The 15,167-nt window shown below is 27.7% G+C and overlaps 1 protein-coding gene across 1 annotated transcript; it reads right to left on the bottom strand.

Moving 5' to 3' along the window:
• Positions 1 to 11,933: 11,933 nt before the first annotated feature.
• On the bottom strand, positions 11,934 to 12,575 carry LOC105435546 (zinc finger protein 6-like). The gene has a single exon (NM_001308919.1). It carries the CDS (start codon positions 12,573 to 12,575, stop codon positions 11,934 to 11,936), a length of 642 nt encoding a protein of 213 aa, NP_001295848.1.
• Positions 12,576 to 15,167: the final 2,592 nt, after the last annotated feature.

Genomic DNA, 15,167 nt, shown 5'->3' with positions numbered 1-15,167 from the left:
AACGATTTGAATTAAATTTATTTGAAACATTTTATGTAATTTTTTGTTTGGCCGTGTTCACGGGAACCTTCAAGAATTCAGCTTTAGTTAGTTGTTTATGTTACTTAGGTACTCAATACAATCTATTATTGATAGATTTTAAGTTCTGTATCAAAATTTTGTTGTATTTTTATATTCTTCTATATCTAATAATACTTTAGGTTTGATTCTTATATTTGTTATCGTCGTTAAAATTACATGTGGTGATGTGAGAGAAGAAATAAAAACAAAAGAAAATTTTATAAAATCATTTAGTACATTTTTTGAAGTTGCCTACAACTCAATTGATTATGGCGGTTGGTTCGAAAATTCAAATGGTGATACTTCTAATTTATTTCTTTTAGGTAGTATTTCCATAAGATATAGTTATTATGTCTCTCGACTATTGATTAATAATTGAAATTTTGGCAAGTTAATTTTTACTCTAGAGTACACAAATATGTCGTAGTGAGTCAACCAAATCATTCACTACACATTATATATATTAAATGAGTTAATCAACCTGGACCAACTCGCCTATCTCAAATCAAGTAAGCTCAAGAGTCATAGATAAGTTGGCTTATTAAAGGTTAGGCCGGTTTGAACCATATCCAAACTACGTGAATTAAACTAGAAAAAGAAAAAAATCAACGGTGACAAACTATGTAAAATAGAAATTACCCTATTTAAAATAGTAGAGTAAAAATAGCTATATCTTTCCTCTAGTACTTACACAAACTTTGATGCAAACATAGGAGTGAATGTACTTATGAAAAAATATCTTTCCTCTAGTACTTACACAAACTTTGATGCAAACATAGGAGTGAATGTACTTATGAAAAAAAAAAAAAACAGTGAAAGAAAGAAGTTTCAAATTTTGTTATTTTCAAATGGTTGAAATTGTGAATCTGCTAGCTTAACAATATAGTAGAAAAATACAAATCTTAAAAAGAAAATAAGAGCCACATGTTTGTTCATTGTTCATTGTTGATGGTACACAAATTAAAAGAAGCTCAAAACAAAAAGTTGAATATATATATTATATATAAACAGTTTCTTGTTCAAAGGTAACAAAAGACCATATTTCTTCCCAACCTATCATGTCTGTTGAGGGACACATACATATGTACTATTCCCTTTTGTAGGTTTAATTTGTTTCAATAAGTACAATCTTTCTCTCTCATCTTTTATTATTTATTTATTATTACTATTTTACATGTATCTATGTGTTATAATGTCAAGTGGTTCTATTCCACCCTATTCTTGATACTCTATAGTGTTATGTTGATTTTGATTGATCTTTGGAGGTTCTTTTTCCCTTCTTTTTAGGTGGGGGCCATAATCTCATTGATTTTAACTTTGAGATAAGGCTAGAGAAGATATGAATGCATATGATATGGTTTGGTAACATCTCATTAAAGTTAAAAGGACAATCTGTGTTATGAACATCTATCTATATTTAAGAAAAGGGTAAATGTGTAATTAATAATCCTTAATGTTTAAGATAATTTTAAATCGAAAAACTATTTTAAATGACAAAATGCTAGAAATATTTTCAAATATAGTAACGTGACAATAAATAACCACGTGAAACTTTTCTCCTATCTTGAGTGTGAAAATAAATAGAGATAGTAATCATTTTTTTTAAATACAAAATATCCTAAAATGTTTATTATTTTCCTATATACCAATTAAATTAAAAAGTAGTATTATTTTATCAACGTATTAAAGAGCTCTTATATTTGTTAAAATTACACAAACTTGCCAAAATATATCCGAACATATTACAAATATAAAATTTGATAGCCATCATACTCAAATGATGTATTTTTTAAGATTCATTTTTGTTTTACCGTCATAAACATAAATGGTTAAAGTTGAAGTGTCAAAAATGGTAAAGATAAAAAAAAGTGAAATAAAAAACAAAAGATTTTTTGTGATTGAAAATGATTGAAATGACAATTGAAAATGAAAAGGATAAAAAAATGACAACAACCAATAACACAAATTGAAAAAACATTGGTTCAAACAAATAATCACATTTCTATAAATGAAGCAAAGGTTATTGTTGGGTGTGTCCTTTGTTTGAAAACAAACATACAGTAATAAATGTAATGGTTGGAAACACAAGTTTCCTTCTTTTTCTTTTTTATGATTTTTTTTTTTACAAAATAGAGGGATACACGTACGAAAAGATAAAAAGAAATAAATAGATAGTTGATAATTAGATGAGTAACTCATCTAGCTATTTTATAAGAAGCATGAGTTTCAATATTTTCTTTTTCAATGTAAAATTCTTACCATCTCTTAACAAAATGTCTCATACCATTAGATGTAGTTTTCATTTTACATATTTGACGTGAAATCCGACTAAGGAAGAATATAATTAAATTGAATTGAATTTTTAGAAATGGTTTAGTAAAGGGTTGAATTACCAAGTTTGTATGTTGCCAAAATATGTTTAAATTTCCTAATGTGTTAGCAGAAGGAATTTGGTGTGTTTCTTTGAAAGTGAGAAAGTTTAAGAGAAAGAGAAGAAGCTGATTTTTATGAAGCAGTTTAGAAACAAAGTACTTTCATTTGTCTCTTTCTCTTTTTCTTATTACACCAAAGACAGCTACAAATTTCAGTACAACTCAAACCTTCCTTCATCTTTCTCTTCACTTACCCTTTCTTCAATTATTATTATTATTTACACTCTCCATTATGTTTTGTTTGGTAAAATACGAGTAAGTTGGGATGATATCCTCCTAAATTTATATATATATATATATATATATATATATATATATATATATATATATATATATATATATGAATTTAGACATTTTTTAAAGTTAGATTTTCCTTTTACGAACCATTCATGTAGAATTTACCATGGTTCTATTTTGTAAAACCTCCAATTGAAATAACTGTCTTTTATATGTTATATAGTTTTTAAAAGTAACCATAATTAAATATGTAAATAGATTGAATTAGGAAAGTTTAGAAATTTAATTAATTGACTCAAATTTGAAGTTTTACCATTATACTAACTAAACTTGTAGAGTGTAGCATGTAGGAGGGTGTATCACGTACTGAAGTAATTCAATATTAATTGAATGAAAATTATTTGAAAGAGATGCATAAAAGTTTTAAAAGGATAGCTTTAGTTAGATTTTATAAAGGAAGAAATCAAATATGTAACACACAAAACGTAACCAACTAGAAGGAAAACTATATAATGATTTGAATATTCAGAAATTAACTTTAGTTAACAGTAAATACCATAATACACAAAAAAGCATAAAAAAGTTTCAACAACTAAATGGGTACCCACTAAAAGCTAAACTATTTTAATCTTGAAATTAAAGGACATGCATGCCTAATTGAAAAAGGTTAAGTTTGAAGTTTGGAGGTTCTCAAAAGGGACAGGAAAAGAACTCTGCCAAACTTGATCTCAGCTTATGATAAGATATATATTTCCATTTTTAATTTTGACAAAGATATTTCAGCTACTCAGTAGTACTAAACAAAGAGGTCATTGGATGATCATACGACCAAAAGTTAATATACCAAATGACTTTTCCATTCTATTTCCAACCATATTCCACACCCCCATATCCCAACATTAAATTACAAAATATAAAGGTACAAGTATAATAAAACTTTACTTTTTATCATAAATAAAAAATGGTGAACTCGAATAAACGACTATCACTTTAATAATACACTTGATACACTTATAAGTATCAATGATGATGAACTATTACAATTTTTTTTCCAAATATTTGGAATCATTTTCCACTGCTTCTCTTGAATTGATTGACATAAATGATGTAAATATGAATTTAATAGGATAATTATAATGAAATAAAAAAATTAGTACAACAATGGTGGAATGAGAAAGACCAAACTTGGTACCTTTGAATTAGAAGGTTATATAAATTATTAGTGAATTAGGTTGGACTTATTTTAGCAAAAAAATAAAAACTAAGAGGGTAATTAACACAACAGTTAAAAATCCAACTATTGATTTAGGTTTTATTTTGTACTAAAGAAAAAGTTCAAGTTTTATTTGTGGTTTAGGTAATTAGAGCAATGACTACTTGAGTTTGAAAAAAGTAGGCAAATTATATTATTATATTTTGTCTTGAGATAGATAATTGAGTACTCACATTTATAATAAATAAATAAATTGTATAAAATCATATTGTGAACTTTATCAATATAGTTGGATTAGGTATATATATTATAAATTAATTTGATTATTAGTTGAGGTTGGAACCCTTAATCCTCTAAATATTTGTTGAACTAAATAAAATAAGAATACAAAAGTATAATAACAAATAAAATAACGTTGGAAGAGAATATTATATTGCAAGTGAAATTTTAATTCGACCAACAAATAGAATATATATGATTCTATATTAAAACAAATACTTTTGGTCAAGGAGGTTTTGAATTTTATGTTTATTTGTTCAATTGAATTTTAAAAAGGTAATATTAATTTAGTTCTTCTAAGTTGATTCCTAAATCATCTTTCGCTAAACTTTAATCTAATAAAATGACGATAGAATCACTATATGCTAATGTGGATTGACTTTCACATCAATCGCAACAGTTCACCGACCAATCGTTATCGCTGTAACTAGCATCCACGACAAGGGTTTGTCTCAACCATGGACGCTTAATCATATATATAACTTTTAGTTCGTAGAGAATTTGAAGAGTTTTATAGCCATTTACCGTTTGCTGGCAGAGGTTTAATATTGAAAATAAGTGGAACTCGCTATTTTACAAATTTACAAATTAATAACTCATAGTGCGAGTTCCACTTTTAGTTTGTAGAGAATTTGAAGAGTTTGATAAAAAAAAGCTTAAGCTTAACTAACATCCGAATGTACTAATAACTATGAAGTTCATGATTTGAGTTCCTCTAATCGTTGTTCCATTCAATTATTTATATTTATATGTTGATATAGTTACTTTATGAATTAGGTTACCTACACAAAGGGGTAGGCTAAGATTCCTTTATGTACTAGATTTTGTATCATAGGTATGTGTCAATATATATTTATATGAGACAGGAAAAAATGTAATAATCTCTATAATACTTTTTTTTTAAAAAAAAATGTTTAATTTGGTTGATTATTAACTGATCGATCAATTGCTTGCACAATATATATATTTAAAATAATGACAATAATAAATACTAAATAATCATAATAATCATAAATGTAATAACCCTATTTGTCAAATAAGTCAATGTGTATAATATGTTATTATTATTTGGTGTTGAGAACTTATTGGTTTTTAATTATTTACTAAGCTATGCTTAAAGATGTATCCACGGATAAAGCTTACTTGAATATGTCAATAGCCTATTAATTACTTTGTTTTAGTTTGAAGGATTTAAATTTCTTATTGGCATTTGTGGTACTTAGAAGAACATAGTTTAAAAAAAGTATTAAAAAATGTATACTTTATTTGATTTCATTACCATGTTTATAAAATGTATGAGTTAATATTGTCATTGTTAATTAAAACTTTGAATAGAAATCTTTACTTATTTAAAAAGGATAGTATTGGTTCAACCCTACTAAAATAGTAAACCAAAAGAACACTATTTTTAAGGACATATTGGAAAACCTACAATAAAAAAATATAATCAAATATAGCATTAACTCAAATGAATATTAAAAAAAGCATTATAATAATAATAATAATAATTATAATTAACATTGCTTTGTGAAAAAGCATATAAAACCAGCAAGCTTATTGGAGAAAATAATATATAGGATAAGGTATTTTGTTTTGCCAATATTCAATAACTAACCCACTATTAATTAAGAATATATATTGTAAAGTTGTACAAAAGAATTGAAATGGTTATTTATTTATTAAACCAAGTGTAGGAATAATATATAATATAATGAAGAAGAAAGCAAAATGAGTGACTCAACATCAAGAACTAAAATTTCCATTAATTTCAAAGCTGACTTTTGGGGATCTAATCAGCTTCCTCAAACATATTAATGTTTCAGAATCCATCCTCTCTTATTGGATACAAATTTTAGTTTTAGTTTTCACAAATCCATTATATATAGTGGCAAAGCCAATGGTTGACACTAGTACACAACAATACTTTACAAATTCATCCATTTCTTTTTTCTTTGGAAAAATTTTAAACTTGGGTTTCTAATCTCATCAATTGCTAATTTTTAAGTGTATATATATTGACCATGCTCTTTTTGTCAAGTGATACTAAATAGGGGGTGTTTGTTAGTTGATTCTTTTGGGATCTTATTGAGCTTTTCAATTATTAAAACTTAGAATTAACTTATTTAATAATTCTTCTATACTTGTTAAAGGGAAGTCTTAGAAGTAAGGTTGTTTGCCAATGTTATTCTATTTGAGTAATTTGTTGAGGTCGGTTAAATTATTATCTCATTATCCATGTATTTCACACCTTTCACTTTAATATTCGTATCAAGTGTCTTTCCATTCCTCAACTCAACTCTGAACGTTAAACGTGTTATGAACGAGAAAGAAAAAGAGAGAATATAGAAATGAGGTGGAGGGTTACAAACACCCACCTTAAACTTAGAGATAGAGAAAAAGAGAGTGGATGACTGGATGTCCATAAGAGTTAATGAGTGGTATTATTTGAAACAACCTAAACTATTGGGCCCCAAAATCATACCCTAATTCAACAATAATATTTAGTAAGCTCGAGAAGCAATAACTTTATATTTGTGGGGAAGAGAAATCTCTCTCTACTGTCTCTCACCTACCACTATAAATTAAATGTCGAGGGATCTCTAGTCAAAATTTAATATTTGTCAAAAATGTTTTCGTAAAGTGATAGCTTTTTCACATAACACAAGTTTTTCAAATCTATGATTAATTATGCTTTTCTATAGCTTTTTACATCTCTCTCTTTTTCTCTTCTAACATCAAACCAAAAAGTTTTCTTTGCCTAAAACATACAAAGAAAAAAAAAAGACAAGGGACAAAAAAGTTTTCATTATTGACCTTCGTGAATAATTCCTTTCTTCTCTAAAAGAAACCACCACTTCTATTTTCTTGGATTCCCCTATCATATGGCAAAAATATATATCAACTAAAAGTAAAAAAATAAGATAGATAAGAAGAAGAGTTGAAATACAAATTCACGTAAATTATTAGTAATTTATTAGTGACATGTAGAGTAAACGAAAAACAACTCTATTATATCTTGAGGAACAACAAAATATATGATAGAACTAAAACGATATCTACGTACATATGTATATATATATATATATATGTCATCCTTCTTAAATTCTAATTAAAGAATGATAAATACATAGAATAAAGAAAAAAAAATAACAATGTAATGATCAGGGCATATCTCAACTCTATTCAAACTAGTTTTGTTTGCCTAAAAAAAATCTTTCAATTAGATTTTAGGCAAGGTTTAAAATGTTAATTTTATAGAAATGTCAATGGAATCGATAAAATGTCTTATTTGGTGAAATATTTAAAAGATTATAAAATAAAAATATATTTAAATCAATCAAATCATTGTATACCTGAACAAGCTAAAGTAGTTTAATATATTTATATTATATTTACGTTTTATTGCTTATTTGTTATAATGTTTGTTAAATTTTTATACCAAAATAATGAAAAAATCCATTCACCTCTCGATATTGAAACCATGAAATATGAAAAAATCGACAATATCAATAAAAATATTTAAGGTTAAATTTAAAAAAAAATCATCTATGAAATATATATAGTGGTAATTACAATTACACACCGTTGAACTTATGGACACTCAAAATTCATGCGTTAAAATTGTACACTCAGATTTATAATAGGGACATAATTTGACCTCTAGGATGATAAACATTTAAACCCTAAAACTTACACAAATATTTCAATTTCTACGATTATGACTTGAGAGTCCAATTTCAGCAGGTACAAGATTGAAAGCTCAATTTTTACATTTAAAAGTTTGAGTATAATTGTAACGATCAGTACTATATATTTTATAGACGGCTTTTGTGATTTTCCAAGAATTTAAATATCTTGACTATAAGAAAAATGTTGATTTTGAATTTTTTTTTTTCTTCTCTTGAATGGATTTTATGTCCAACTTTCATTCTAGTAGGTAAATGACTACCATTTATACCCAAGGAGACACACTTTCTTTTGAATTAGTCCTTTTAGTTTGATGGCAACTTTTTACAAAATTGTTAAGACATTAATTAAAATGAATGGATTTAGTAATTCATTGCAATATGACTTTTAACAGCTCATAATGTACGTTTTAATTCTAAGTTTTTTAAAAAATCTAAAATGTTATCGTATTGTTTATCAATAAGTGTGATGCAATTAGGGTTTATACCTTTACGAGTATTAGACAAATCAACCAAAGTTCTCTATATAGCAAAATTCTTTTTTTTTTTTCATTGATCCGAATCTAATATTTTAGGACTCGTTTGGATAATCATTTATATATGGTTTTGTTTTTTCCATAAGGATATGAATTTTTAGCCAAATTTTAAAAACAATATACATTTTTTGATTTAAGCATCAGAGCATTGTGTAGCAAACAACATATCAGTTTTGGAGAATTTTCCATCATAATAGTTATATTCTTATATAAACTATAATTTTATGATTACTATTAACATGAATGTCAGATATGCTTTCGTGTCCGAATCTACACGTCGACATCTTAACTTGATAACATATGTAAAAACTAATAACATTAAATAAAAATAAAAATAAATCCTATAACTAAACTTTTTACTTTTTCCATTTTTTTAACCTATATGTGGGGGTGGAGGGACAAAAATTAAACTCCAATCTTCAAAATCGATATCATAATGAGTCTATGTCACTAACCTCCACTCATATTGACACAGCTTACAAAAAGTTTAAACACAAGACATTTTGTTCGGTGTAAATATCACTCAAGTACTTCATCAACCATTGTCAAATAATTACTCAATTCCTACATTTATCAAAAAATTTCATATTCTCTTATTTTATTCACATACTCATCGATAAACTTTATCTTTCACACCCCTCTCCCTCGAACACAAACTACTTAATTTCGGTGCGGTTAACCTACATTTATTTGTACTTTTTATTTTATTTATTACTACAAAGTGAACGGCCTAAAAAGTAAAGTGATGTGAAAGATGTGTGGTTATTTGATTGTGATAAAATGAATATAATGACCCGAATGGCAGAATGGATTCTGGATCTGCTGTCCTTCCTATTTTAGGTATGGATTTGTAACAGTTTCTGAATGAAGAAAAATCCAAAGGCTCAAAATTCAAAAAATTGAAAGAAAATAATTATTATAATTTAAACAGTTATACGAACAAGGCCATGTCGTAATCAAAATTGAATTCTGCCATTAAAGCCTAAAGATACTGTGCTCTCTGCTTTCCTTTCAACTTCAAACCTTTCTTCAACAGTTCCATCATACAAAATAACTTTCTCTTTTTTTTTTTTTACTTTACTTGTGGTTTGGTTGGTTGTAAGTTTTAGATCTTAATTAAATACTTTTTTTTAACGGTTTGGTTTAGTCACTGTGTATTCTTAGTTATAAAGGTACGTATTACACTTCAATTTCTGACATCGATCACCACTAATTTAAGGGTTTTTTTTTCTTTTTTTCGACAAGAAAAGTAGAGATTAATTCAAACCAAGTGTTATGGTTAACCACCTTTTGTGTATATCTACAAGATGTTACACGACGATCTTCACAGTGTTTATGACTTTTAAGATTACTGCATTCGACTTCTCTAACTTAAAGCAGTTTTGAACAATGTGTATGACGAGGCAACAACACAGAAGGTAGTTCTTGTCATTTCGCAGGTATTCACTTTCCATAATCTACAAGTTAACTATAAACACATCTAATGTTCAAAATGCGTTTTCTCTATTCGAAGTTTATCACTAACACGTTTTAATATTTATTTTACCAATATGTTTTGGATAAGTATTTTAAATTTTGACAAAACACCCAAGTTGAGTACCATTCAAGAGTACTATAAGTAGGTTCTTAGATATATACTTTAAACTATACATACTAAAACAAATCAATCTATAAATTATAGGGATTAAATAGTTAGATTCATTTTTTTAGGTTCAAATATTCATTGAGGAGTTGCAAAAGTAAGAGAATTTTTAAAAACTGATTACTTTTCCAAATGACAATGATCTGAGTGGCCACTCTCTTACAAAACACTAGAGGGTCACAACTAATAATAAACAAAACAGAACCAATTAATCAAAGAAAGGTTTTTGGAGGTTTCTCTTTTTAGGGCATAGGTAGAAGATAAACCTAATGCTTAATTTAATAAATTTAATGTTGGCTCCCCTTTATAGTTGCATCCACAAAAACATAATGCTCTTTTGAATTTCATTTCTTTAGTATAAAGAAAACTCAACAACAATAAATTGATAAAAAAAAAAAAAAAAAAAAAACATAAAAGGCATCCCAAGAGTATCTTTGTGAATCCAAGGTGATGAGTGGGCTTCTAACCAAACCTAGTTTCTAGAGCAAATGTATGAGCTACCATATATTACAACTTCTCGAGATGTGGATGAAACCCCTTTTAAAGTTTTGGATTTCATCATTATATATTAGTGATGACCAATGAAAAGTTGCCAAATTAGAATGAGGGAGTCAGTTCCTACTCATAGAATTTAAAAGTTCTATATCAATGGCAAAATTTTCTTTAATAACATAGAAACAAAAGAGATCAATATGTGCAAATTAACGGGATATCTCATTCGGAAGAAGTCCTATGTACTCAACTGCAAGATTGAGTAATGAAAGTTTTCCATTGGTTAGATAAGAGGAATTATGGGTAACTATGTACGAATAGCTACCTCCAAAAGAAATGTGTTTAGGTAAAACGAAAAACAAAGTGATGAGAATTATTTTTTACGTGAACAATATCATATTATCGTAGAGATATCTAAAAGGTCGTTAATTTTGTAATACAAAATGAAAAGAAGAGAGAAAAAAAAGTATAGAATTGATGTAGATTGAAATATTTCAGATTATATTTGGTGCCTATATATATACTCAATAGCACTACTCCTAAAGCCAACTCATCCATATTGTCATACTAATTGAAATTCATTGACCCACTTTAATGTCTACTCAAAATTATTATGCTTTCACATGATTAATATATGATTTTTTAACATATACTTCTAGCTTTGAATTTACTTATAAATTAAACTTTGACTACTCAAAAAAAGAAGATATAGAGAAACTGTGAGAAAATAAGTACAAATTTAGAAAACTCAAAATATAGAAAAGAAACTAACATGTGTGATTGATAAGCATTTAATTATTTTTCTTTAAATTTTAAAGAGGGTGTTGGTTTTCTTTACCACTTCAATTCCCTATAGCATGATTATAATTTTCAAAACTAGAGCTAACTTTTTACTACATGTGTAAAAAAATAAACAACAAAACAGACAAATAAATAGTATTGTATACTTAATTTTTCAAAACCAATAACAAAAGAAGAGAAAACAATTAAATCTTTGAACCTACCCAATACCCATATCAATCATCAATTGCGAGCATTATTGATTACCAAAGAAACCTTTTGAATAGTCGACAAAAATTAAAAATAAATAAATAAATTTGAAAAATATACAATAAGGTTGATGGATGGATGATGATGGAAGAATCATCATGAACATGTTCAAGATTTTCTTTTTCTTTTTTTTCATCTTTGTTTTTCTTAGCCCATCTGGTTTCAATCTCTAACTTAAATTCCTTCATCTATTTCTCAAATACAAAAAGGGAAAAAAAAAACCAGTGGCTTAAAGAGCAAAACACTAACCATTAATTTCTAAGAAAAAAAATAAATTGTTTTAAAAAAAGTTGGAGACTTTAATTTTCATGGGGCGGCCGGAGCGAGGCTAAGATGCAAATCCAAACCGGGTCCATCGTCGAACGCGGTTCCACCGTCCACTTTAGAAAACCGACTCAGCGACATCGGAGCATCCACCATCCCATGACTTGACCGAGACCCCATCGTAAAGAAATCCGGCGGCGACGGTGGTGGTGGAGCGTCGCCGCCGCCGCCGTAAGACGAGGACGGAGTAAACACACAACCATGAGACACTTGAAATTGAGGTGGAGCCCGTGGGATATAAACCGGCCAAGAAGAGGAAGCCGTAACGGCGGCGGAGGGAAGGAGGTGAGGCGGAGGAGCAAAGGCAGCAACGATGGGGTTTCTAAAAACGGCGGCGTTTCGGGAAGCTTGTAACTGGGCGCGTTTGAGCTGTTGACGCTCTTTCTTGTGGGCATTTTGGTGGCCGCCGAGAGCTTGGGAATTGGCAAACTCTCTATAGCAGTACTGACACTCGTATTTGCGGTCGCCGGAGGATGGAACGGCGGCGCCTGAGTCGGAGGAGGTGGGGGTGGAATCGTCTTGATCAAGATCTTCTTGAACGTCAAACCCAAAAAGCTTTAAGCGAGTGGTGGCCGGATTATTGTTGTTTTGTTTGGTTTGGTAATGGTTTTCTAGAGCTGCCATGGAAAAATGGAAGATGATAAGAGAGAGAGAGAAAAAATAAAATAAAATAAAAGGGTTAAGAGTGAGAGAGAGAAAGGAAGGAAGGTAGGAAATGCAAGGGGAGGTTAATGCATGAGTAGAGGTATATATAGCTTAACAAATAAAATAAAATAAATGGAGTTTTCTTGCAAAAATAAAAAAAATATTTTGTGTTAGCATCTATCTTTCTACATTTCCACCCAAAAAAAATCTAACAAGAATTCATACAAATGGACGTACTCATATTTTCTAGAGAGCCCAAAAATTATTAAAACCATTCAAAATATTTTTAAATATAATAAAAATATTACCATTATACTTGCGATAAACTTATAGATATATATGGTAGTTTATTGTATTTTGTTGCTATCTATCATAAATAGACTATAACATTTGTTTGAATGAATCATTTTTGTTATAAAATATATAATATAGAAAAATAAAAATAAATATTTATAAAAGTCACATGCATATTAGTGCACTCAATTTGTTTTTTTTCAATTAAGAATGTGGGGAAAGAGATAGAGGAGGGAACAACAAACCAAATAAAATGAGAAGAAAGTCAAGTAATATGGGAACACAACTCAACAAACATTTTTGGGACACAAAGGATTGCACTTCTTTAATACTATCCATCTCTTCATATATATCCTTTCTTTTTTCATTTTTATGATTTTATTTCTTGTTTTTAAATCTAGTTCTTCTTTTTTTTTTTAATAATAAAAGTGGGTTTCACTTTCTTAACAAAAATATATTTTTTAAACAATAGTTTGAAATGAACTAAAGAATAGGTTAAGTAATTTAGTATTAGGATGTGTCATAATCGATCCAAATTTAAATTGTCGATATCAATTAAGAAATCGATCCTTATTTTATTAGATCTATTATAAATTTCTTATATTGATATGTTGCTAACTCAAAACTAAAACTAAAAGATAGATGCAACTCGAAATATATTAATATAAGTCTTGTAATGATATGTCAATCATAGTAGGAGAAGTCAAAAGAGGAGAGTAGGGAGAATGCAAGAGAGTTAGAGAGGAAGTAGATATGGGAGAAAATTAAGTGGAAGATATTTTAATTCTTCTGAATTACAAATTTTCATAAATTGAATATCTTTTATTTATATATATATATATAGATGTTTCTACCGTGATTGAAGAATGTGTGTGATGGATGTGATAGGGACAATATTCAAAGTTTAAAGCTTTACTATTATTGGGACATATTTAGAGAATAAAGAGTTTATAATTTTCTAAAAAAAATACTAGTCCATCCACTATTTAATCATAAATTGTCACCTCACAAAAAAAATTTTCTCAAAAAATCAATTTCTTATATACTTTTTCTAACGTGAAAAAAAAAAATGCATAGATCTAGCTACTTGCACCTAAGTTTCTTTTTTTAACATGTATGTGTTAAGTTTTTTTACATAGTAAACATATATGTTGGTGTGGTGACTCAAACAATAAATTTGTTTAAAGAAAAGAATAAGTGACGTTTTATAAAAAATTTATCGATCACAGACATTTCGTCTGTCAAACAACGAAAGATTGCGAAAGCTTAAAAGAGTTTGTGAGTAAGACTTAAGTTGTTATTTTATATGATTTTAGAATAATATATTTTATAGAAAAAAAATTAAAGTTGACCTAGTTTATGAGTCGTCTTAAGATAATTAGATAACCAATCAGACCAAAAAAACGTATCGATCGATTTCTTGTCGACATTGGTTGGGCTTTTCTTTTCCTTAGGCTTAAAGTGCTACTTTTGGTGGAGGCATGCATAAACACATGCCTTGTTGCACATTTGGCAAAGATTGTCAATCTATATAATGTTATTTCTTATTTTTGTCATTTTTAAATATCAATTATATCCTTTAATCCAAAATCATTCACAACTAGATATATAGTTTAATTTGAAGAATATATTACCAACACGTACATACTGAAATTGTTTTTCTAGGCATATACAAGCTGAAATTATTATTATACAAATATTAATATATGTTGATTTAAATGTTACATTCAATGAATTTTGACACTAATTATTGGTTATACGAATTAATTATTCAATCAACAATTCTTTTAAATACTTCAAGTGAAGGACTTTTTGATTTGGGTCTTGAGGATTCATGACTACTACTTGTCCTAATAATTTTAGATTTCAGATGAATAAAAAACAGATTTTTTATTGTTAATAAAAAGTTTAATCAATCAGTGAAGTGTATTCATGTGCTTCATGTCAAGCTTGCTAAATATTAAAATAAGGTCAATCAACATATGCCTCTTTCATTTATATAAAACCTAATAAAATGGATTGATTTTAATTATTCTACTGAAAATTGTTATTAGATTGAAGTTCCTAATTTTTATTTATTGTTAATGTTAATTTATATCTTGCCTTGTGCTCGTGAAAAAGTTTTATTATGATGGCAGTTATTTTTCAATTTAAGTTTATCAAATTTTGTATTCATAAGTTGATTAGTTGAATTATGTTTATATTGACTAAATTACTCTATCAAAATTATCATTAGTGAATAATATTTGTAAAATGTGATAAATAAAAGTAAAACGA

Source organism: Cucumis sativus, chromosome 5 (assembly GCF_000004075.3).
Source record: "Cucumis sativus cultivar 9930 chromosome 5, Cucumber_9930_V3, whole genome shotgun sequence".
Classification (NCBI taxonomy): Eukaryota; Viridiplantae; Streptophyta; class Magnoliopsida; order Cucurbitales; family Cucurbitaceae; genus Cucumis; species Cucumis sativus.
The sequence above is the reverse complement of the archived record's forward strand: the minus strand, read 5'-3'. Positions and strand labels throughout refer to the sequence as shown.

Coding starts and splice junctions, on each gene's coding strand:
- LOC105435546 (NM_001308919.1), bottom strand. CDS start 12,575: ATGGCAGCTCTAGAAAACCATTACCAAACCAAACAAAACAACAATAAT.